Source organism: Neoarius graeffei, chromosome 15 (assembly GCF_027579695.1).
Source record: "Neoarius graeffei isolate fNeoGra1 chromosome 15, fNeoGra1.pri, whole genome shotgun sequence".
Lineage (NCBI taxonomy): Eukaryota > Metazoa > Chordata > Actinopteri > Siluriformes > Ariidae > Neoarius > Neoarius graeffei.
This window is the reverse complement of record NC_083583.1, coordinates 44411386-44437600: the sequence shown is the minus strand read 5'-3', so window position 1 is coordinate 44437600 and position 26215 is coordinate 44411386. Positions and strand designations below refer to the sequence as shown.

At 43.7% G+C, this 26215-nt stretch overlaps 1 protein-coding gene across 1 annotated transcript in view; it reads left to right on the top strand.

Moving 5' to 3' along the window:
- Window positions 1–26215, top strand: part of polrmt (polymerase (RNA) mitochondrial (DNA directed)) — a 115092-nt gene that overhangs the window by 37217 nt on the left and 51660 nt on the right. The window contains exons 9-13 of the mRNA XM_060941401.1: window positions 7338–7577; window positions 17091–17882; window positions 19044–19166; window positions 23657–23779; window positions 25833–26012. Coding sequence (XP_060797384.1) covers window positions 7338–7577; window positions 17091–17882; window positions 19044–19166; window positions 23657–23779; window positions 25833–26012 — 1458 coding nt within the window. The remainder of the gene's footprint in view (window positions 1–7337; window positions 7578–17090; window positions 17883–19043; window positions 19167–23656; window positions 23780–25832; window positions 26013–26215) is intronic.

Here is a 26215-nt window from a genome sequence, read left to right as displayed (position 1 = left end):
ATTTTATATTGGCTGTGTGTGTATTTTGTTATAAATCGTTCTAAGAATACAGTGGCACTTTAAGATTAGATAAGAAATCCAGCCATACGTTTCAAAACACTGCACTTTAATTTCAAGTGAAAAAATACATCCTCACTCTCAAGGATTAGAAGAGTTTTTGATTCAGTTCTTGTATATAGGTGGTTGGTTGGTCGCCACATAAAAGTTTAAGTTTTAACACACACATCTGTTCAAAAGTAAGCTTTAAGAACTCATTTTTATTTCTTCCAATTATGAAAACTCTGTATGTGACAAAAGACACCTGGTTCCTCTAGATGCCACAACATGCAGCAAACACTCCTGACACTTTGTATAAATACTGTAGTAAATAAAAAAGCTGTTGAAATCATCCATGTCTTCCCTCTTGCTGTTTCAAAATACTACCTGGCTTTTCATCAGAGATTGTTCATAAAATGTGCTTATGTCAACTCAAACTCAGTTTGTGCATGATTATTTCATTGTAACTATAATTTTAACCTCTCTTAAATGCTGTATCCTAAACTATGTTTACTTAAGGTAAATAGTAGGCTATATGCCCAAATACAGAGTACTTAAGATTTAAAAAAAAAAAAAAAAACGCAATACGTACCGAACCGCAGACCTCAAACCGCAATACGTACCGAACCACGACTTTTGTGAACCGTGCCACCCCTAATATATATATAAAATATGTATGTGTGTATATAAAAAAATATCTTTGCGCGGGTGGGTGGAGCACAGAAGTATGGCAGGCCAGAACTGAGTTTCCAAAAACTTTTCAGCGTTCACTGTCCCAGACACTCAGATACATGCGCACACACATCAGCCGTCTGGTTGGGGAGAGAGCTTCCTTCCTCTGCTCTCTCTCTCCTTATATAGGGCGTGGTTGCTGGGAAGACGCACAAACACGTTAATTGACATCAGGTGTAGTGATTCTGCCACTTACCTTCCCTGACTCCACCCTCCGGTCACAGACCGCCGCTTGACCACGCCCCCGCTGCCACATACCCCCACCGCCCGACTCAGGCCAGGCAGCCGTCCGGCCTGCAGCCAACCCCCCCCCCTTGATGGGAGAGGAAGTCCACCACAACCATCTGCGCCCCCGGCCTGTGGAGCACCTTGAAGTTAAAGGGCTGGAGTGCCAGATACCAACGGGTGATCTGCGCGTTGGCATCCTTCATGCGGTGGAGCCACTGGAGGGGTGCGTGGTCCGAACAGAGGGTGAAAGGGCGTCCCAGCAGGTAGTAGCGGAGGGCGAGGACCGCCCACTTGATGGCTAGGCACTCCTTCTCGATTGTGCTGTAGCGCCCCTCATGCACTGACAGCTTCCTGCTGATATACAACACGGGGCGATCCTCCACCTCCTGGGACAAAACAGCCCCCAGCCCTCTGTCCGATGCATCCGTCTGCAACATAAAGGGGAGAGAAAAGTCAGGGGAGTGTAACAGTGGCCCCCCACACAGTGCAGCCTTCACCTCAGAGAAAGCCCGCTGGCATTGCTCCGTCCACTGGACCGGATCTGGTGCCCCCTTTTTAGTGAGATCAGTCAGCAGGCTGGTGACGTCCGAATAATTAGGTATAAACCTACGATAGTAACCAGCCAGCCCCAGGAACTGTCTCACCCCCTTTTTGGTCTTGGGCCTTGGGCAGGCCGCAATCGCTGCTGTCTTATTAATTTGGGGACGCACCTGCCCATTGCCCAAGTGGAAGCCCAGATACCGTACTTCCACCCGCCCAATCACACACTTCTTTGGGTTGGCCGTGAGACCCGCTCACCTCAGCGACCCAAGGACGGTCCTTAGGTGCTGCAGATGCCGCGGCCAGTCATTACTATAGATTATTATGTCGTCCAAGTATGCGGCTGCGTGGGGGCGGAGGACCCTGTCCATGAGCCGCTGGAACGTAGTGGGCGCCCCAAACAGCCCAAAAGGAAGTGTGACAAATTGGTGAAAGCCAAACGGTGTGGAAAAGGCCGTTTTTTCTCGGGATAATGGAGTCAAGGGGATCTGCCAATAACCCTTTGTCAAATCCAGTGTCGAATAAAAGCGAGCCGTGCCTAGTCGATCCAGCAATTCGTCAATGCGAGGCATTGGGTACGCGTCGAATTTAGACACCGCGTTGACTTTTCTATAGTCCACACAGAACCGGACTGACTCGTCGGCCTTGGGAACCAAGACCACCGGGCTGCTCCAGTCACTGTGGGACTCCTCGACGATGCCCATTTCGAGCATGGCCTCGAGTTCTTCCCGAACCACCTTTTTCTTAGGTTCGGGTAGCCTGTAAGGGCAGCTGCGCACTACCACCCCCGGGGGCGTCTCAATGTTGTGTTCTATGAGGTGGCCGGGCAGGGGCGAGAACACGTCCGAAAATTCGGTCTGCAACTGGACAACCTCCGTGAGTTGGGTCGGGGAGAGGTGGTCTCCACAGGGGACCGGAGAGGTAAGTGATGTCAATGTTCCTTTTTGAACCTCCGGCCCCAGCTCCGCCTTCTCCGGAACCACCGAAACCAACGCTACAGGGAACTCCTCGTTCCAGAGTTTAAGCAGATTGAGGTGGTAAATCTTTAGCGCCCCACCCCTGTCCGTTCGCCTCACCTCATAGTCAACGTCCCCGACTCGCCGTGTGACCTCAAAGGGTCCTTGCCACTTGGCGATCAATTTGGAGCTCGACGTGGGCAACAGTACGAATACTTTATCTCCCGGTGCGAACTCCCTAAGGCGCGTACCCCTGTCAGACAGGCGGATTTGCCGTTCTTGAACTTGCCGCAAATTCTCCTGGGTTAGGTGTGTGAGTGTGTGGAGTTTTGCGCGCAGGTCAATCACGTTTTGAATTTCGGTTTTGCTCGGTGAAGGTCCCTCCTCCCAATTTTCCCGCAGTACATCTAGGATGCCGTGCGGCTTACGCCCATATAATAATTCGAACGGGGAGAACCCCATGGAGGCTTGTGAGACCTCTCGCACTGCGAATAACAGGGGTTCAAGCCATTTATCCCAATTGCGTGCGTCCTTGCTTACGAATTTTTTAATTATATTCTTGAGGGTGCAGTTGAACCGTTCGACTAAACCGTCCGTTTGTGGGTGATAAACGCTGGTGCAGATCAGCTTAATTCCCAATAACCCATACAGTTTGCGCAGTGTGTGTAACATAAACGAGGTGCCTTGATCAGTCAGAATCTCTTTGGGGATTCCGACTCAGGAGATGACGTGGAAGAGCGCTTCCGCAATACTGCGTGCTGAGATATTGCGAAGAGGCACTGCTTCCGGGTATCGCGTTGGATAGTCCACCAGAACTAAAATAAAGCGATACCCTCGTGTTGACTGATCTAATGGCCCGACGAGATCCATCCCAATTCTTTTGAATGGAGTCTCGATTAATGGTAGAGGGCACAAAGGCGCTTTTGGAATGGCCGCGGGATTTACAAATTGGCATTCGCGGCATGCCGTACACCACCTACGGACATCGCCGCGAATCCCTGGCCAATAGAATCGGGCCATTATTCGGGATAGTGTCTTATCCTGCCCCAAGTGTCCAGCCATGGGATTAAAGTGAGCCGCCTGAAATACCAATTCCCGGTGGCTCTTTGGAATCAAAAGTTGTGAGATCGTCTCCTTAGTCTGAGTGTCCTGCGTCACTCAGTATAATCTATCTCTCATAATGGAGAAATAGGGGAAGGACGGGGTGGCATTTGGCTGGAGCGTTTGACCATCGATTACTCTCACTTGGTCAAACGCATGCCGCAGAGTCTCGTCTCGTGACTGCTCTAACGGGAAATCCGTGAGGGATTCCCTGAGAGAGGGAGGAGGAGCCTGCTGCTCCTCACTCTGATGGGAAGGTGACGTAGACGGCTCTGTGACGGCTGCTCCCGCCAATGCCACTCTGGGACCTCCCCCTGCTGAACTACGGCAGGACCCACTCTTCACTAAATGAGTCATTAATTCCCGAAATCGTCGAGTGGGTAAGGCGAGGATTAACCGCCGCCTTTACACTAAATTTCTCCCCTCGAAATAGAATGTGGACCGACACTAAAGGGTAGTTGTGAACATCCCCGTGCACACACAACACCTTCACCAATTGTGCTCCCCCCCCAATGCCTCGTCTTGCACCAGGCTTTGGTGGATTGAGGTCTGATTACAGCCAGAGTCCACCAAAGCCTGATACGTATCCCCTTGGACACTCACTGATATGCGATACACTCCGGCCTGATCGAGGGTGGTTCCTGGCGCGTTGGGGATCCGGACCACCGCGCCCACCTCCATTACCGAGCACTGATGCTGGAGGTGCCCCGGCTCCCCGCAGCTCCAGCAAACCAGCCCGGGCTCTCTCTCTGCACTGGGGCTCACTCACCTGGGGGGGAGGGAGAGACAGACACGGAAGCGGGAAACGGGAGGGCACCGCGGGTGGGGCGGGCCGGCTGGGGTGGAGCCGGCCCCCGCCTCCGCGGTGGGTGAACGGGGCGAGGACGAGACACAGAAGGGGAAGGGGAAAGAGAGAGGAGGAGAGGAGATCTGTGATCCTGCCGTGGGAAAAGCTGCCAAATGATCCTCTGCCAACTCGATGGCCTGATCCAGTGACGCCGGGTGATGGCACTGGACCCACTCCGCTGTTCCTTCGGGAAGCCGGATGATGAACTGCTCCAGTGCCACCAGATCGACGATTCCCTCGGCATCGCGGTTGTCAGCCCTCAGCCACCGCCAGCAGGCATCCCGGAGTTGCTGGCCAAATGCGAACGGCCGGCCGACCTCCTCTAGGCGTAGAGCGCAAAAGTGCTGGTGTTGTTGTTCGGGGGTGCGCCCCACACGCTGGAGGACGGTCCGGTGCAGGTCTGCGTAGACCAGCCGGCTGTCGGCGGGGAGCTGTAGTGTGGCCAGCTGCGCCTCGCCCGTTAGCAGGGGGAGGAGGCGTGCCACGCGTTGTTCCACCGGCCAGCCCGAGGCCTCTGCTGCTTGTTCGAATAGTGTGAGGAAGGCCTCGGGGTCGTCGTGCGGGCCCACCTTCGTTAGGTGAGGTGGGGTGGGCCCGTGGAGGTGGTGGACCCCGCTGACGCGAGGAGGTGCCGGAACACCTGATGATCTTCCTGTTGCGCCAGCACCAGGGCCTCGAACCGTTGTTCTTGCTCCTTTCGGAGGGCGAGCAGCACCTGGTGCTGGCTCTGTTGGGCCGTGGTGAGGGCGTGGATCAGGTCTACGAAGGGGGAGGACTCCATGGGGCTGTTCTCCTCTGTGCTCTGATCCTGGGTTTCGGCACCACTGTAGAACTTTGCGAGGGTGGGTGGAGCACAGAAGTATGGCAGGCCCGAACTGAGTTTCCAAAAACTCTTTATTAAACACTTTTCAGTGTTTACTCTCCCAGACACTCAGGTACATGCGCGCACACACATCAGCCGTCTGGTTGGGGAGAGAGCTCCCTTCCTCTGCTCTCTCTCTCTCTCTCCTTATATAGGGTGTGGTCACTGGGAAGACACACAAACACAGGTTAATTGACATCAGGTGTAGTGATTCTGCCACTTACCTTCCCTGACTCCACCCTCCGGTCACAGACCGACGCTTGACCACGCCCCCGCTGCCACAATATATATTTATTTGTATGTATACTGTGTGTGTGTGTATATATATATATATATATATATATATATATATATATACATACATACACACACACACACACACACACACACACATAATATATATATATGTGTGTGTGTGTATATATACATATATGTATATGTGAGTATATATACGTGTGTGTGTATATATATATATATATATATATATATATATATATATACATATATATATATATATATATATATATATATATATATATATATATATATAATGTGTATATATATATATATATATATACATTATATATATATATATATATATATATATATATACACACACATATATAGTATATATATATATATACACATATATATATATGTGTGTGTTTTGATTCTAAAGCCTGGCGCACACGGGCGACTTCTCGTTGCAAGCGTATTGTGATTTTTGGGGGCAAGTTTCCCCTCTCGGGCAGCTGCATGTGTGTGTTCGCTGCGACCAGTGGGCGATTTGGAGGGGGGCTGCAACCCATGTGGAAATCACGTGATTACTTCACAGGTGGGGATTGGCTTACCCTTTGGAGGTGATCTTGTCATTACCACAAAGACACACACATGCAGCAATATCTGTGCAACAAGTCAGTGACTGGTGGGTTTTTTTGTGTCGCAGAATATCAATCATGTTTGATACCTGCAATCTGTCACAAGCAAAAAAAAAAATTGCCGTCGCAAATATCCACACATGAAGCAATTTTTCGCTTACATCAAAAAGTTGCATGACCAACCGACAGAAAATCGCCCATGTGCGCAGGGCTTAAGATCCTGTTCTTTGCTGGCAGGAGTGGAACCCAGTGTGGTTTTCTGCTGTTGCATGCTGAGATGCTTTTCTGCTCACCACGGTTGTAAAGAGTGATTATATGAGTTACTATATCCTTCCTGGCAGCTTGAACCAATCTGGCCATTTTCCTCTGACCTCTCTTATCAATAAGCCGTTTGTTTCCACTCAGAGAATTGTTGCTCATTCAATGTTTTTTGTTTTTCACACCATTCTGTGTAAACTCTAGAGAGTGGTGTGTGTGTGTGTGTGTGTGTGTGTGTGTGTGTGTGTGTGTGTGTGTGTGTGTGTGTGTGTGTGTGTGTGTGAGAGAGAGAAAACCCCAGGAGATCAACAGTTTCTGAAATACTCTCATCAGTCCATCTGGCACCAACACCCATACCACAGTGAAAGTCACAGGGATCACGATTTTTCCCTTTCCGATGTTTGAAGTGAACATCAACTGAAGCTCATGATTTTTGTATCTGCACAGCTGTCAAGGGTTTGGCTGATTAGATAGCTGCATAAAACAGCAGGTGTATGGGTGTACCTAATAAAGTGGCCAGTGAGTGTATATCCTGTTGTAGCTCTAAGCTGAAAGAGAAAGTGGCTGTGAGGAAAAGGGGGACACTCAGTGCAAAATAAAATAAACCAACCCTGCACAGCAGTGTGCAGCACTGGTTCATCTGAATCAATAGCTGCTTGGTTTAGTTCTGATCAGCAGTACAGTGACAGATTGCTGTCATGTATAATAAAGTTGCTTGGAGCAGAAGCAGAGGTAGGAGAGGGGTAATGAATTTTTGTCGTTGGTGGACAAAAAATGGATCAGAACCACTGTAGGTGGTTAATGAGAAACTTGTTTGGGGGGGGGTTGACAGTAATAGATGGGAATGGCATTTTGAAAAAGGGCTGTGTGTAATCATGTCATGTTCTATGCAATCCTAGCCCAGCAATGTGTTGCCGCGGGAGCAATGGAGCACTTTGGAGGAGAAGCATTCTGCTGGCCCCTCCCTCCTGAGCGATGAGACACCCTGGCCACACATGCTGGTCATTCAGCTGGGCAGCTTCCTGGTGGATCTGCTGGTACGTGAGCTCAAAATCCCAAACAACATCCTGAACCCAGCCCAGGAGAACAAGCTCATCCCTGTGCTGTACCACATGTACACGTTCCGCAGCAGTCGGCAGGTAAGGCTCACATCTCGGATGGTAATCAAAGCATAAATGAAATGAAGTACAGACGTGATATAAATAGCAATAACAAATAGAAAAAGAAAGCAAAGTGAATAAATAAAGAAGTAGAAAAAACAGCAGGCAGTATTGACGATGAGATTAGGTTCCTGTCAGTGTGGACTTTCGTGTGTTCACCTCTAAAAACATGGTGGCTACTCTGAATTACCCCATGCATATGTGTGTTATGGAGTGAAAAAATCAATTCTTGAAGAAAACTGAACCTCTACAAGAACAGAATTCCTTTTGCTTTGCATTTCCCATTAAAATGAACTGATATTCTGGCAGGGATTTTTTTTTTAAAGGATTTGGTCTACAGTGTTCTCCAAACACAGTAGAAAGTCAGAACAAGAAAAGAAATCAATAGTTGGTAGCATGATGCACAGCATGATCTTTTGGCTCTGTATTCCAGCATGCTAGGCTTTAAATATCATGACTGTATATTAAAGAACACAATATCAAACTTTACCTTGGATGAGCCCTCGGAGCTCCATCACAGCCCTTTCCAGTTTCAGTAGACTACAAGTAATTGGGCACATCAAATGCTTTAATCCAGTTGTTATTTTTATGATGCAGTCAGCACTTGAACAAATAAAGTGCTTGGTGTTTATAAAAAGGAAAAGTGAAGTGATCTGAACTGCTCTCAGTTAAGAGTAAGAGATTCTCATCTCTGAGCCAGTCTGGAGCATGAGCCACCAGAAACATGTGGGTCAGTGAGTAATTTGAGGTACTGTAGCTTCTCAAAGGCCAACTTTTTGTTTTGTTTTCCTCTGTGTTCTGAATTTTCATGCTCCTCCTGTACAGCTGCCAGCTTCAAGCATTCAGAATAATCAGAAGCCTCTAATGTATAGATTTAGGCACTGCCTAAAAGCGGAGCTCCCATCTGTTTCTGGGTTGTACAATTTTCTTATATCATAGCCAGTCTCTTTTGTTTTATTTCTTTACTGGCTAGCACTGGCCACTCGGCGGTGTGTATGACTGGTAATTACTAACACTGGCCACTAGGTGGTGTGTATGATTGGTAATTACTAACACTGGCCACTAGGCGGTGTGTATGGCTGTAATTACTAACACTGGCCACTAGGCGGTGTGTATGGCTGTAATTACTAACACTGGCCACTAGGCGGTGTGTATGACTGGTAATTACTAACATTGACCACTAGGCGGTGTGTATGACTGGTAATTACTAACACTGACCACTAGGCGGTGTGTATGGCTGGTAATTACTAACACTGGCCACTAGGCGGTGTGTATGGCTGGTAATTACTAACACTGGCCACTAGGCGGTGTGTATGGCTGGTAATTACTAACACTGGCCACTAGGCGGTGTGTATGACTGGTAATTACTAACACTGGCCACTAGGCGGTGTGTATGGCTGGTAATTACTAACACTGGCCACTAGGCGGTGTGTATGGCTGGTAATTACTAACACTGGCCACTAGGCGGTGTGTATGGCTGGTAATTACTAACACTGGCCACTAGGCGGTGTGTATGGCTGGTAATTACTAACACTGGCCACTAGGCGGTGTGTATGATTGGTAATTACTAACACTGACCACTAGGCGGTGTGTATGGCTGGTAATTACTAACACTGACCACTAGGCGGTGTGTATGACTGGTAATTACTAACACTGACCACTAGGCGGTGTGTATGGCTGGTAATTACTAACACTGACCACTAGGCGGTGTGTATGATTGGTAATTACTAACACTGGCCACTAGGCGGTGTGTATGGCTGGTAATTACTAACACTGGCCACTAGGCGGTGTGTATGGCTGGTAATTACTAACACTGACCACTAGGCGGTGTGTATGACTGGTAATTACTAACACTGACCACTAGGCGGTGTGTATGGCTGGTAATTACTAACACTGACCACTAGGCGGTGTGTATGACTGGTAATTACTAACACTGACCACTAGGCGGTGTGTATGGCTGGTAATTACTAACACTGACCACTAGGCGGTGTGTATGGCTGGTAATTACTAACACTGGCCACTAGGCGGTGTGTATGGCTGGTAATTACTAACACTGGCCACTAGGCGGTGTGTATGGCTGGTAATTACTAACACTGGCCACTAGGCGGTGTGTATGATTGGTAATTACTAACACTGGCCACTAGGCGATGTGTATGGCTGGTAATTACTAACACTGACCACTAGGCGGTGTGTATGGCTGGTAATTACTAACACTGGCCACTAGGCGGTGTGTATGGCTAGTAATTACTAACACTGACCACTAGGCGGTGTGTATGACTGGTAATTACTAACACTGGCCACTAGGCGGTGTGTATGGCTAGTAATTACTAACACTGACCACTAGGCGGTGTGTATGACTGGTAATTACTAACACTGACCACTAGGCGGTGTGTATGGCTGGTAATTACTAACACTGGCCACTAGGCGGTGTGTATGGCTAGTAATTACTAACACTGACCACTAGGCGGTGTGTATGGCTAGTAATTACTAACACTGACCACTAGGCGGTGTGTATGACTGGTAATTACTAACACTGGCCACTAGGCGGTGTGTATGAGTGGTGGTACACGTACAGACAAACCACAAAAAATCGACTCAATGGGTTTACCATTTTTTCTTAGATATGGTGCTCCGCTCGCTATTAACGTGTGTTTGGGTTCTGCCTTGCCTCGCCTCTGGGCCGTGTGTTTGTTTCAGATGATGTATGTAGAGAAGATCCCATATCAGGAATTGATCAGGTGTGCAGCAGTCTGCTGTTGATCCCCTTTTTGCTAGCAGCGCTTGGGATGTTTATTTTAGAAGTTATTTATTCTGATTTTGTTTTTTAATTTACTCTTAACTTGGGGTATTCAAGTAAACTTTCTGAAAGTCCAGCTACATCAAGTTCCTTGCTTACAGAGATCCAGATAACTAACTAATGAGCCTGAATGGAGACTGTAGCAATTAGTTTATGGCTGTAAATACTTCAGATGGATGTTTGTTTTGTTTTGGTCAGTGTGTGTGTATATCTCACACACACAGTGGTGCTTGAAAGTTTGTGAACCCTTTAGAATTTTCTATATTTCTGCATAAATATGACCTAAAACATCATCAGATTTCACACAAGTCCTAAAAGTAGATAAAGAGAACCCAGTTAAACAAATGAGACAAAAATATTATACTTGGTCATTTATTTATTGAAGAAAATGATCCAATATATCTGTGAGTGGCAAAAGTATGTGAACCTTTGCTTTCAGTATCTGGTGTGACCCCCTTGTGCAGCAATAACTGCAACTAAACGTTTCCGGTAACTGTTGATCAGTCCTGCACACCGGCTTGGAGGAATTTTAGCCCATTCCTCCGTACAGGACAGCTTCCACTCTGGGATGTTGGTGGGTTTCCTCACATGAACTGCTCGCTTCAGGTACTTCCACAACATTTCGATTGGATTAAGGTCAGGACTTTGACTTGGCCATTCCAAAACATTAACTTTATTCTTCTTTAACCATTCTTTGGTAGAACGACTTGTGTGCTTAGGGTCGTTGTCTTGCTGCATGACCCACCTTCTCTTGAGATTCAGTTCATGGACAGATGTCCTGACAGTTTCCTTTAGAATTTGCTGGTATAATTCAGAATTCATTGTTCCATCAATGATGGCAAGCTGTCCTGGCCCAGATGCAGCAAAACAGGCTCAAACCATGATGCTACCACCACCATGTTTCACAGATGGGATAAGGTTCTTAGGCTGGAATGCAGTTTTTTTTTTTTCTCCAAACATAACGCTTCTCATTTAAACCAATAAGTTCTATTTTGGTCTCATCCGTCCACAAAACATTTTTCCAATAGCCTTCTGACTTGTCCACGTGATCTTTAGCAAACTGCAGATGAGTAGCAATGTTCTTTTTGGAGAGCAGTGGCTTTCTCCTTGCAGCCCTGCCATGCACACCATTGTTGTTCAGTGTTCTCCTGATGGTGGACTCATGAACATTAACATTAGCCAATGTGAGAGAGGCCCTCAGTTGCTTAGAAATTACCCTGGGGTCCTTTGTGACCTCGCCGACTATTATATGCCTTGCTCTTGGAGTGATCTTTGTTGGTCGACCACTCCTGGGGAGGGTAACAATGGTCTTGAATCTTCTCCATTTATACACAATCTGTCTGACTGTGGATTGGTGGAATCCAAACTCTTTAGAGATGGTTTTGTAACCTTTTCCACCCTGATGAGCATCAACAACGCTTTTTCTGAGGTCCTCAGAAATTTCCTTTGTTTGTGCCATGATACACTTCCACAAACATGTATTGTGAAGATCAGACTTTGATAGATCCCTGTTCTTTAAATAAAACAGGGTGCCCACTTACACCTGATTGTCATCCCATTGATTGAAAACACCTGACTCTAATTTCATCTTCAAATTAACTGCTAATCCTAGAGGTTCACATACTTTTGCCACTCACAGAAGTGTAATATTGGATCATTTTCCTCAATAAATAAATGACCAAGTATAATATTTTTATCTCATTTGTTTAACTGGGTTCTCTTTATCTACTTTTAGGACTTGTGTGAAAATCTGATGAAGTTTTAGGTCATATTTATGCAGAAATATAGAAAATTCTAAAGGGTTCACAAACGTTCAAGCACCACTGTGTGTGTGTGTGTGTGTGTGTGTGTGTGTGTGTGTGTATGAAATTCATAAGTGACCCCTACAAAACAAGCATCCATTTGAAGTGTGTGTATATCATTCATAGCTTTTTCTCTATTTTGACTGTTTTCTACATTGTAGAACAATACTGCAGACATCAAAGCTATGAAATAACACAAGGGACGTGTGTGGTGTGTTATATACAAAATATACATACATACATACATACATACATACATACATGAAGTGTATCTTTGAGTGGTGAAATGTGTATTTTATATATGTTTGAAAATATTTTTCAACATGAGGAGCCAATCTTCATGCCACCATGTAATGTTTTTATATTATATGGACATATCCACAAAAAAAAAAAACAACGCAGGTTAATCAAAATTTTAGTGTTGAACCAGTTCACCATTTTGACAACGCATGTCTTGTCAGTGGGAAAACACTGGAAGTGACGTCATCAGAGTGAAATATCAGGAATTATTATACATACAGGACACTTTTTCCATGGAATAAAAACATGTATTCTGTTCTCTTTTAGTGGGTTTATTGATGGCATACAATATTATCATATCGCTTATCCTCCACTTATACCCCACTCTCCCCAATGGAGAATGAGCATGCAATATTGTTATAATATTGCATGTTGTCAAGACAATAACACAAAGTCACACATCGGAGCTTATGTGAAGATCCAGTGACACAAGTTTTCTGCTGCGCATGCGCAGAATCATTTCTTTGTCTGCCAGGAAAGAGAGATGATGAGGCTAATCCAGTACTACTTTTAGGATTAAGCACGAAATAAATAAACTGAAACTGAAGATGCACTGAACACCCGAAAGGCTACCAAAACTTCATTATATATTCTTCACGCATATTTACAAGAGAAAAACATACTAACGGACATTGAAAAGCTGGAAAAGAGACATGTGGAGATGTAAAATTTCCACACTAGCGAGTGACTGTGACAGTTTGTAAACAAACATGGCCGCAACGTTGCTTCGTTAAAAGCGGAAGATTTTGAAAAAATTTTGGCTGCCAGGTCACACTGTGTGTAGCTGTCGATGTTCATTTTAAAAGTAACTAAGTAAATTACACAGAGAAAATAATAATAATAATAATAATCGGCTTGACTGCGCTAGTGTTGGCCTTTGCTAATGCTACACCGGCTGGAAGGTAACTGCACTGCCACGCTAACAGCACGGAGTCACGGGTAAGCTAGCGTTGGCCTTTGAGAATGCTGATATGCAGGGATGCAAACGGCGCGCCTTTTGGCGGATGCCGCCTTTTTCACGGCTGAATCGTGCAGATCCGATTTTTTTTTTTAGGGGAGGCGTTGGAGTGTCTGGTTATAATTTCATCAAAGTAAATTCTGTATTAAAATTACTAATTATGCAAATGCCGTTACAGTCCATATACTTCCTATGTTTCATGGACTGTAACGGCATTTGCTTATTTAGTAATTTTAATACAGAATTTACTTTGATGAAATTATAATCAGATACTCCAACGCCCCTCCTAAAAAAAAAAATCGGATCTGCACGATTCAGCCGTGAAAAAGGCGGCATCCGCCAAAAGGCACACCGTTTGCATCCCTGGATATGACGAGAGTATGTATGTTTTTTTTTATTATTATTATTATTATTGGCTTTTTTCGTGGTCTATCATGAAAAGTCTATCAGATATATAACTTATCTTTGACTCGTTCAGTATCATGCTAGCTGAATGGAAGATAGACCATGAAAAAAGCCAATATTATTTAAATATGTCACTTTGATCTGCAATGTATTTCATATGAAAAATGTGAGTTTTTCAACACGAAGATAAACTTCATATCTTCAAGCTAACGTGTACTGCTATTATTATTATTATTATTATTATTATTATATAGACACATTCACAAACAAAAAGTACCCAAATTTATGAAAACAATTTATCGATTTCCTCACGAATGAGGATATTGAAATGTGTTACTCAGTGTCCCAGATGTAGTTCGTATGAAAAATGCAAGTGGCATATCTCCCAGTAAAACATTTGTCTGTCTAAATGGAATTACGGTATGTGGTAACCAAAAGTGTTAAATGTGTTTTCATATTTTAGATTCTTGAAAGTAGCCAGTGTTTACCTTGATGACGCTTTGCACTCTACTGGCATCATCCTAACCAGCTTCATGAGGTAGTCACCTGGAATGCTTTTCAGTTAACAGATATGCCTCGTCAAAAGTTAATTAGTGCAATGTCTTGCCTTCTTAATGCATTTGAGATCAAATAATAAATAATAAAAATACAGTAAATAGCCCTGTTCCACAACTGTAGTAATCCATATTATGTCAAGAAGCGCTCAACTAAGTAAAGAGAAACGACATCCATCATTACTTTAAGACATGCAGTGACTTAATAAAAATAAAGAAGAACCTTGGCTGCACCAGAGGATATGTTACTAGAGCTAAGTGCAGTTTTATTTTTAAGTGCTTAGTTCAGTCCCCTAAATTACTTTGCTGGGGTCAGATCTAGACCATCATCTGTCAGTTGAACCAGTGATGTAACACAGCTGGAGATAAAAAAAAAAAAAAGTTGAACTGAATTCTTAGAATGTTGCATCAAAATCATTGTCCTGGTTTCTTACTACATGCTGTTTGTTGAAGCGCAGAGGTCTAGCATAATGGATCATAACTGCTTGTGTGGTGAGGCCAGTCCTTAATGAGATGACCTCAAAATTTTTCATTTTAAATCATATTCCAGACCTTTCTTCTTTCTGTCTTCTTTTTCGCTTCATGTTAGTGTACTGTACAGCCACATACGCCGGTATGATTTTTTATGTGAGAATGGACACGGCAGAAGATGATTTACTCCAAAGCTAATTTTTTTTTTTTTAAACCAAGCTCTTAATTGGCCTGGTGATTTACAGTCTAAGGGTTGCATGCATCTGTAAGTATGTGTGGGTTCGAAGGAGGGTGATGGATAGAGCGAGAGGTTGGATTTCTCTCTGTGCTGGCCTAAGCAGCAGGAGAGCTCGACTCAGCCTGGGTCGCACTGATGCGATGTAGGTCTTCAGTTCAGAAATCAGGGCCTCTCTACTGTTGGTGCAGTTTTTGAATGAGGAGTAATGATTGGAGCTGGATGGTTATATTGCTATTTTTAGTTGGAGTGCATGTTATGCTGCTTTGTCGAGTGCTTTCCACTGATTTTTGACAGCCCTTATGAAGGCTTGTATTTCCTGTCGAAGTACCTTCATTTTTCTTGTTTTATGTCAAAAAAATCAGAACCTGATGCCTCTAATGACAACAGGGGCTCTTCAAGGTACTTCAAAAGCTCTTCTGTTGAACATTGCTGAAAGCTGGAAAGAAACTTTTGTCTTCCACTTGAACCTCACTTGATATTTCATGGCATCAGACATTCTGGACACTGGTTTTTCTTGATTTTAAATGCAAGCTGTGGTATTCCTCATTTTCCATTCAAAATAGACACGATTTCTCACAACTCTGATACCAGAGATCCTCAAACCATTGTCTCATGGTGCTGTTTCACCAGATGGTGTAGCCTGACTGAGCAAATTACCCACAATTCTTCATGTTGTCTAAAGTCTTTCCCGCGCCATGCCCTGGTCTTCCCAGGCAGTCTCCCTGTCCTAGTACTAACCAGGCCGTTAAGGTGCATTGGGCAGCGCCAATCTCTGTTTCTGTAGCCCTCGGCCTCTCGCCTATACAGCTAGGGTTACAGTGGGGGGGGGCTACTCCTCCGGTAACCCTGAGAGTTTGACTCGCCGGTCCCATCTGTATTGCAGCATGCCTTGCCAGACAGCAGTAGGTAGTGTTTTTATGATGGTCTTTGGTATGACCCAACCACGAGTAAAACTCACGATCTCCTGATTGAGAGGCGGACACACTAACCAATAGGCCAGCTAGCAGTCAAGGACCTGTGGTACCAGGTATCAGTCAAGCAAATCAAGACATATGGGTCAAGCTGAAAATAGTGGAGACAAACAAAACTGTTTTTGCATTAAATATACTGTATGTGGAGATGTATCAAAACAAATAGTGGTATCAGTCTAATTCGACACTCATTTGTTCACTTCACTGCCAACTTTCGATACCATATGGTCCTCTGTGATTGTAAGCTGAGTGTACGTTGTTGCATAAAGAACATATGAAACAAAATGACAGCAATCTGGATGTACTTTACAGTTAATGATCAAAGCAGGTTGCAAACTGTGTTCTGTGAAAATATCAAGACTGCTGCCAGAAAACATTTTATGGAGTCTAAACAGTATATTTACTCGAGAGCATGAGGGTGGCTGATCTGGCTGCTCAGAACAGTATCAGCAAGCCTCGTCATTAAAAATGAGTGTGTGATGCTGGGAAGTGCAGAGAAACTGTCACATGTAAGAGTACTTCAGTTGTGCCAGCAAGACATGCACACTTCCTTTTCCCAGGGTCGATACAACTGCAGTTCACTGCACCTTGCACTCCTTTTTAACAACCACACATGTTGATACTGTTTTGCCCACTCAGATCAGCCATCTCGGTGTTTTCTTTTAACGATACTGTTTCAAATGCCATAACGTCTTAAACTATATAATACAATCCTGATAGCACTTCTTGGGAAGTGTGGTCTGTAAGATTTTTCACTGTAGCAGGAAGATGAGTTATATGAGCAAATGGCTACAAGACAAAGAAGCAGATGGATGTGATCTTGCATTGGCATCTGTACTGGGGTCTAATTTAATTTTTGGCACCAAACAACTGTATGCCAAATGGTTCCTCTTGTAGAGGCATGTATGTCAAGTGTATGTATAAGTCAGGTTAATGGACTAGAAATGACTGACTGTCTGGTTTAATCTTGTCTCCGCTTCCTTGTTGATGCACTAGATTGGTTTTATCAAACCACACCCAATCCTGACCCAAATACAGTCTGAAGCCATGGAGACCAAGCTGACCTTTGACTCATATGTGATGCCCATGCTGTGCCCACCAGTGCCCTGGACATCAGCCAAGAGTGGAGCTTACCTGCTGACTCCGACCAAGCTGATGCGCTCAGTTGAGGGTGCCATTCAACACCAGCTGCTGCTGGAGAAGCGCCAGGATGAGGAACTGCATGCTGTACTGGACTCCCTCAGCCAGCTGGGCAACTGTGCCTGGAGGATCAACAAACCTCTGTTGGACATAATCATCTCCATCTTTAACAATAAGGGTGACGAGAAGCTGGATGTGCCTCCACCCATTTCCGAAGCACCAGAAATCCCACGCTTCAACCCTCATGACCCGACATACACACCTGCAGAGAAGGCCTATCTGAAGCACGAAGCCACAAGGGCCAAGAAGAAGGTGGCCGAGATGCACAGCCTACGTATGGATGCACTCTACAAGCTGTCCATCGCCAACCACATGAGACATGATATCTTCTGGTTCCCTCACAACATGGATTTCCGAGGGCGTACTTACCCATGCCCACCTTACTTTAACCATCTGGGAAGTGATGTAACCAGAGCCATCTTGCTGTTTGCTGAGGGGAAGCCGTTGGGTCCTAAAGGCCTGGACTGGTTAAAGATCCACCTGGTGAACCTCACGGGTCTGAAGAAGCGGAGTTCGCTGGCTGGGAGACTGGAATATGCCAACACCATTATGGATGACATCTTAGACTCGGCAGACAACCCTTTAACGGTGGGTGGTAACTTTTAAGTTTCTGTTCTGTACAAAATTAACACAATCTTAAAGCACCCCTGCCCTCAACATGGTTTTAAATGGCTCCTTTTTAATGGCTGATTCTGATAACGCTGATCTGTAAATAGAGCTGTGATTTCACAATTTTCCATTCAAAACAGATTTTGAGTTCTATAAATAACTGAGCTGGAGGCTTTTACGTAGCTCGGTTGGTGATCTCACAAAACTGGTACGAAGGCTTTCGAAAATTGTGATCTTTGAAAGCAGTTTGATTGATGTTCCTAGGTCATTGTACCCCCGCTTCAAAAGGGGGTGGGTGGGTGTACTGGTTTACCTCTGTCCATTGTCTGTATTGCCGTATTTCCATCTGTTGGAAACACCCTTTTTCTCAACAACCACAAGTCATAGCCACTTGGTACCAAACTTCACCTTGGGGTTCTATACCATATATACCGTTTTCAGGTCTGTCGCACATCAACTTCCTGTTTACCGACTGAATGCATTTAGGAAACCTATAGAGTGGATTTACAACATTTTCATAACACTTTTCTCAGCAACTGTGAATCACAGCTGCTTGATATTTGTAAGCGTTTCAGGTAGTTTTTTTTTTTAAACAGTTTTCATGTCTATCAATCTTCTACATCCTATTTAGAGAACACTGCTCTTTACTTGTTTCAGGGTTAATTATTTGTTGAAGTCAACATTCATAACAAGTGTCCTGTTCCTTTGATTGCTTGCATTCTGATACAAGCAAGAGCGGGGGATACATACAGTAAGTGAGCAGTAGCTCACAGTTGATCTTGTTTTAATCTTGGAATAAAAAAAAAAAAACCACACATTAAAGAATGCATTAACACCTGATAATTTTTGTAATATTTTTATGTCACTAACCAAAGAAAAGGTAAACTTGACTGCATGTAAACGTTTTTTTTAAATTCTCTTTTTAACTGTCGTTAATAAAACATGACTAAAACATGCCAAAAGCCTGGTGGTTAACATAAATTTCATATCGTGAAACATGTAGTGAAAGTGTACTGTGTTTTTCCCCTCCCATAACCAATGCTAGCATTATGCTCTTTGCAGTTGGCAGGTTTGATAATGTTATGGAGATGTGTGTGTCATGTCCCTAGAGTGACAGAGCTGCCTTACCTTGTTTTTTAGGGGAAGAAGTGGTGGATGAATGCCGATGAGCCTTGGCAGACTCTGGCATGCTGCATGGAAATAGCAAATGCCTCCAGATCACATGACCCCACGCAGTTCATTTCCCATTTCCCTGTACATCAGGTATAGAATACTATAAATGTGTGTGTGCGTTTGTGTTTGTGACTGCATATGTGGTTGTAATTGTGTAATAGAAAGAGTGAGAGATTGGAAACCGGGCTTTGCTTTGGGGTGTTTTTATATATATATATATATATATATATATATATATATGATGAAGGTTGACTTTGTCTCTCCCACACCAACACACTGTCTCTTTTTAGTTTGGATTTGACATCCCATTATAACTTGCTGCTGTTGCTCTCTTGGCTTTCATTATATACTCATTGACCACTTTATTAGGAACACCCATCCACCTCCTGTTTTATGCAGTTCTCTAATCAGCCAATCCCTTGACAGCAGCACAATGCATAAAATCATGCAGATACAAATCAGGAGTTTCATTCAAATATCAGAATGGGAAAAATTGTGATCTCGAAGTGTGACTTTCACTGTGCATGGGTGTTGGTTTGAGCCAGATGGACTGGTCTGAGTGTTTTAGAAACTGCTGATCTCCTGGGGTTTTCACACACAACAATCTCTAGAGTTTACACAGAATGGTGCAAAAAACATCAAGTGAGTGACAGTTCTGTGAGTGGAAACACCTTGTTGATAAGAGAGGTCAGAGGAAAATGCCCAGATTGGTTCGAGCTGCCAGGAAGGATATAGCAACTCATATAATCACTCTTTACAACCCTGGTGAGCAGAAAAGCATCTCAGCATGCAACAGCAGAAGACCACGTTGGGTTCTACTCATACTGGGTTGCCAGCTAAGAACAGGAATCTTAGACTCAAGAATGAGTTCCTATTAAAGTGGCCGATGAGTGTAGCGTGTCCAGCTGATGCGCAGTACAGGGACAGGAATTGTTCTTTTGGAATTAATTGTTCTTTTATATAAAATTTTATTGGTGCTTTGTTGTTGAACAAAAATGCATGTTAAATTGCAGTTTAAAAATCATTATAGATATCCTATCCCTCTTCCTTGCTGCACTATAGTACATCGTCTGAATAATTTATTCCAATTGTATGAATTTATCCAAATTGTAGCTTTCAATAGAAGTGTTTGCATGCACTCCAATTTATTATAAATGTTTCTTTGGAATTGGCTGGAAATTTGTACACACATGTCATGCACCAGCTTAGATATGTCAAATGTTACCACACCCCAAACTTTAGTCAATAAAGTTCTTTAGTAAAGTCTGACTTCTTTTGCTGACAAGTAAGAGACACCAACCAATCAAAGGTGAGAGTATAAACAAAGCCAACAGGAGTGAGAGAATAATACACCATTCCCACTCATAGTGAAAACTGTACATTTTTGTTGTTGCACAGTAATGGTGACCTGTAGGATTGGGAGCAAAGTTCAACCGAGTAAAATTTATGGAAATCTTTTGTTATGGCTCCAGTGGGAATCGGAACCATCCTGTGTTCTGAACGCTCATAATGTTGTTGGCAGTGACGTACAGTAAATGTAGTGATATTGCAACAGCACTACTTGTACTGCCTCAATGTAAAACCACCAGTAGCAAACTCAAAACAATGAGCAAACATCAGCAGATACAGTGGGAGTGCTGTATCTGCAAGGGATATGGTCCAAGCTCTAACACAGATAGCCGTAACTACAGATAGGAGTGAACCATATATTTGACGGCTGTCTCAACAGAGACATGATGCAGCTCAACTCGTGCCATATTGCTATAACTAGCTAATGTCTCAGCTTGGGCTTTTTCCCAACAATCAACTTGGCACCTTATGAGTTATGTCATATCCGATCTTACATGATTGGCGCTCTGTAACATTCCGTTAAATACAGTCAGGTGGGAATACACACTGTCCATAAGTTTTCTGTTATTTAGACTGAGTGGGAATGAAAATTTATCTATTTTGTTGTTTTTAGCTCAAAATCTTCTTCATGGATTTCATATGTCAAAGGGGCTTAATGGAGACGTAGCAGAATATTTACATCATTAGTCTCAAATACTTGGATTGCATCCCAAACAGACATTAATAAACAGTATTTGATTACTATTTAGGCGTCCTTTTTAGCGTGCGTTGTGTGGTTTGTGATGCAGCCCTGAATTCTCGGAGTGTGTATTGGTGCAATCTGTGCAATGGAAAAGGGTGCAGCACAGCTCAAGTAGCTTGCAAGAACAGTCGTCTACCAGAGAGGGCGATGTTTCAAAATCTTCAGTCAAGCAGGTTTAAAGAGCTACTGCACACTTGGATGTGTTTTTTGAGCTGGAAACTAAATATGACATGGCTGTACTGTGATGAAACATCAGTGCTGGGTTTAAGATTGGCAAAAAATTGGCATTTTATGGTCGGGGTGGTGACCGAATTCAGAAACTTAACCAGAAGTTGTTTTTGGAGCCATCCAAAAAAATGGATGCTTTAAAGTATCCTGGTCTTAATGAGGATATAGATCTTACTTTATTTTCTGTAATGTATAAAACCTGTATATTGGTACCCATTTTCTATTTGTGAGGTATAAACCATGTATACATTTCTGGTTAATCTCATTTCATGCTTTTTCTGGTTTTTTTCTCTTTGATTAGTGTCTGTGTTTCACCCATGTCATGTCATTATCTGGGCCATGTGACTGTTGTTATTATATAGGTAAAGACCATGCCTGATTTGCCCATTTTTTTTTTTTTTTTTTTTTAAGCTCTGATAAAGACTAACAGTGGTCAAAAGATGTTGGCCTTACAGTGGTTTAGCCACTATAATAAAGGCTTTCTTATATTTCCTTCCTTGTTTGTTCACTTTTTTCCATATATTTGGCGTGCCTGGATTGTTTTCTTGCTTCGGCATTTTGTGTGTTGAAAATGGATCAAAATGCCGTCTACTGGGTAAAATCCTGAAACTTGCAATGCTGGTGGAGAGTCGACCGTTCGACACTCCTCTATGTCATGAAAATTTTTCATTAAAAAAAAGAATCTTCATGCCGTCTAATCATAGGTGGGCAGCCCACCTCCCTCAGCCCCTGCTCTATCTGGGAGTCTGTGAAGTGGCTCTCATTTACATTTATATGTTCTTCAAGACTCGCTGAGCAACTCCTGCCTCACACTAGAGCCCTGCACTCCCGCGGGAGTCCCGCGGGACCCGCCGCAAAGCAGTGCGGCGCGGGACAAATTTTGAAAGCTCATTGCGGGCGGGACCGGAAGTGCACATATGCACGCGGGAGTGCACATATGCGGCGCGGGTGGGAGCGGTGATAAGCTGCAGTCCCACTAACTAAAAACGTGCTTGAAATAAAATTTATAAATTATTAATTTATGTCTATCATATATAATTTGTGCTGGATATTTTATTTGGCATTAATAAAAACATTTTAAGATGCCTAAATTTGCAGAGAAAGTCAGATTGCCAGATTGAGTGAGAAATGGCATCTTAAACTTGCTATTGATCACTCTAATGACTCGCAGTTCACACCCAGCTAGCAAGAGAACCATGAGTGAATTGATTTACTTGTTGCGTTAGTCTACAACTTTAATCAGAGAGACAGGTTACACAGTGACGGTAGGCTTGACTCAATGCTATCCCAGAAATCCTTCCTGTAATATGCAAATTTGGCTGTCCAATCAGAGGCGGCCAAATTTGCATATTACAGGAAGGATTTCTGGGATAGCATTGAGTCAAGCCTACCGTCACTGTGTAACATGTCTCTCTGATTAAAGTTGTAGACTAACGCAAGCAGTAAATCAATTCATTTCTTTTACTAGCTCTGCTTTGCAATAAAAAAAAAAAACATTGGTACAAAGCAAGCCCATTCACTTTTTTATGCTGATCAGAGAATTACAATGGTTTCTCATGTGATAAAAATGTGTGATTTGCATTTAATCGTTTGACAGCACTAATTATTATTATTAGAGATACTACATGCTGAATTCAGAAACAAGGTAAACAATAACAAACGTGAGCTGTAGATATTTATGCTCAAATCCACTCAAAGTAGGGGGCGGGGCACCATCATGCTGTGTCAAGACAAGAACTTTCCTGAGAAATAACGTGAACGTCTGCATCATGCAGGATTTGCGGGCGGGAGCGGGACAAAATATGGCAGGCGCGGGCGGGAGCGGGACTGAAAATCATAATTCTTTGCGGGCGCGGGCGGGAGTGGGACTGCACAATGCGGGCGGGAGCGGGACTGAAAAATCTGACCCGCGCAGACCTCTACCTCACACATCCATGCTCCCCTTCTCAGCCCCTCTCTATCCACTCCCCATCCCCCCACCACAGCCCTTTGCCTACTTTTTAGCATTTTTTTTTTTCAAATTTAATCAGTGGGTGCAGTTACACTCAGAACTAGGAGTGAAGCTATACTTTCTAATGGATTTGTCAGTCGGTTTACATATTTTGATTCTTTTCCCACTGTTTATTATGATAGAAAGATCAGTCGGATTATTAAAATGCATATAAAAGTAGCTCTGGTAGCCTATTCCTTGTTGGCTTGTTAGTTAGAATATAATAAATGAGTTTAATTTTCATTGTCTGTCTTTTTATATTTCACTCAGGATGGTTCCTGTAATGGCCTCCAGCACTATGCTGCACTGGGTCGTGATGTGATTGGTGCAACGTCGGTAAACTTGATGCCCTGTGAAGAGCCGCAGGATGTGTACAGCGGCGTGGCTCAGCAGGTCAGTGAGAATAAGCAACCAGAAAGCTTCCTATGAATCTCCAAAGCCAGATCGAGGCTCAGCTCTTCCATTCTGTCTTTCTATCATCACATGTCACCCTGACATTGAGTGTTAAGAGCCCTTGTGTTTGCAATCTGTTTTGTAGCTTTGGAGCATCTGACTTTTAATGGGAGATGCTGAGGCCTGAGGTTCAGAAAGCAGCAATAGGGTGACGGGACTAAACAAAAGGCTTATGTTCCAACAAGACTGCAAAGTTTTAATGGCCTGCCTTATTGATTTCATCTCCACTGGGAGTGTGAGCGTAAATGCTAAGTAAAGCTTCATCTAGTTCTGGCCAGAAACATCAAACCACACAGCAGATTTAAACATGATGGTTGGGCATCATGACAAAGTCTCCAGTCAGGGTTTGGAACACAATCTCATTGTGTCTGAACTTGTTTAAAGGAGCAGTTTGTAGTTTTCTTCTGTAACTGCAGTAAAACACTGACAGGACTTTCTTTTACCGAACCTGACCCATCCTCCTCGGTTAAAACTGTGTGTTCCTTGTAATTTGCCTTTAAAGGAAAAGGCAAAGCTTTGCTCCACTTGGGGGCCGAGCACATTTCAGGGCCAGAAATGTGTAAATAGAAGCCTTAAATTACATGGCATTATTGTGAATCAGTTTCTCAAAGGTATTTTTGATGTGTATGATAAATACAGGTCTCTCAGTTACAAGAAGAAGCCTTTATTTGTCACATGTACACATAAGCACAGACTTGAGCACACAGTGAAATTCTTCTTCTGCATTTAACCCATCTGAAGAAGTGAGCAATGAGCACACACACCCAGAGCAGTGGGCAGCTATGTTACAGCAACCAGGGAGCAGTTGGGGGTTAGGTGCCTTGCTCAAGGGAACTTCAGCCCAACCTCAGGCCATGGCTGCCCTGTGTTAACCTAACTGCATGTCTTTAAACTGTGGGGGAAACCAGAGCACCCGGAGGAAACCCACACAGACACAGGGAGAGCATGCAAATTCCACACCGAAAGACCCCTGTTGGCCACTGGGCTTGAACTCAGAGCCTTCTTGCTGTGAGGCGACAGTGCTAACCACTACACCACCATGCTACCCAGACAGTATAGCTATGGCAACATTAGTGACTCTCTTCTGCATTCACTTCAGATTATTATCCCCTTGCCCAAACGAAGTTTGGATATAGAAATGGGTTCCATCTGTCTGGTCACATTTTCGTTTCCGGGCCACATCTTTAAAACTATTGAAGATCTCTTCATGAAACTTTGTATACATATCAAGCAACATGTGAACTGGTGCCTTTTGCTATTTTGGATTTTTGAAAAAAAATATTTTTCAAATTTTTATGTAGAAAATCGATTTTGACTTGGTTTCTAAGAGCAATGTTCGTTTCCGGAGCGTGTATCCAAAACTATTCATGATACAGATTTGAAACTTGGTATACATGTTGTTAAAGTGATGCGGATGTGCCTTTTCATACTAAGAAATCTGAGAAATTTTAATTTTTCATGTTTCCATGGGAACAATTTCAGACTTGGTTGCTCAGGTTTTGTTTCCGGAGCAGAACTTGAAAACTATGAGTAGTATGGTCTTGAAAGTTGGTATGTGTTGGTTAAGTAATGTATATGTGCCTTTTGATGCTAACAAATGTGAGAAATTTTAATTTTTAGCTCACCTGAACCAAAGGTCTGGTGGGTTTATGCCATGGGCTGCTGAGGTCAGTATAAAGAGGTAGGGTTGGTTTCCTGCAGCAGAACTTGAAAAATGTGACAAATAATATCTTGAAACTTTGTATATAGGGTGGAGGATGTAGATGACACTGTCGTCTTGTTTTTGGTTGATTCAAAAGCGTTTTGATTGTTAACTCCATAAGGAGTGAAGTAATCAGGTTGAGCTGATTGATGCTCATCATTGATTCTTGCTAAGGATGAAAGCACTGGCTGTGAAGTGTGAAGGTGGCAGGAGATGGTGTTCTCTGGCATCTAATTGATTGTCTGTCTATCAGGAGAATCAGCTGAAGCGTATACTTGTTGTGTGTTCTAGGTGGAGGAGTTCCGGGTCCGAGATGCTGCAAAGGGCATTAAGATTGCACAGGTGCTGGAAGGCTTCATCAGCAGGAAGGTGGTGAAGCAAACGGTGATGACGGTGGTCTATGGGGTCACGCGCTATGGCGGCCGACTGCAGATCGAAAAGCGCCTCAAGGAGATCAATGATTTCCCCAAGGTAGGAGGCAAAGTGTGGGAGTGTGTCTCAAAAGTAGTGGACTGGACAAGTAGGTTAAAAAGCAAGTCTGGACTTGGTGATGGAATTAACCTGATATTAAAAAACAAAAAAACAAATCTTCCCGATCACCTGGCCATGCTACGTATACAGCAGCATATTCTTTTACTCCTGCATTCTCCCTTTCGTAGCAGTAAAGAAAGTAT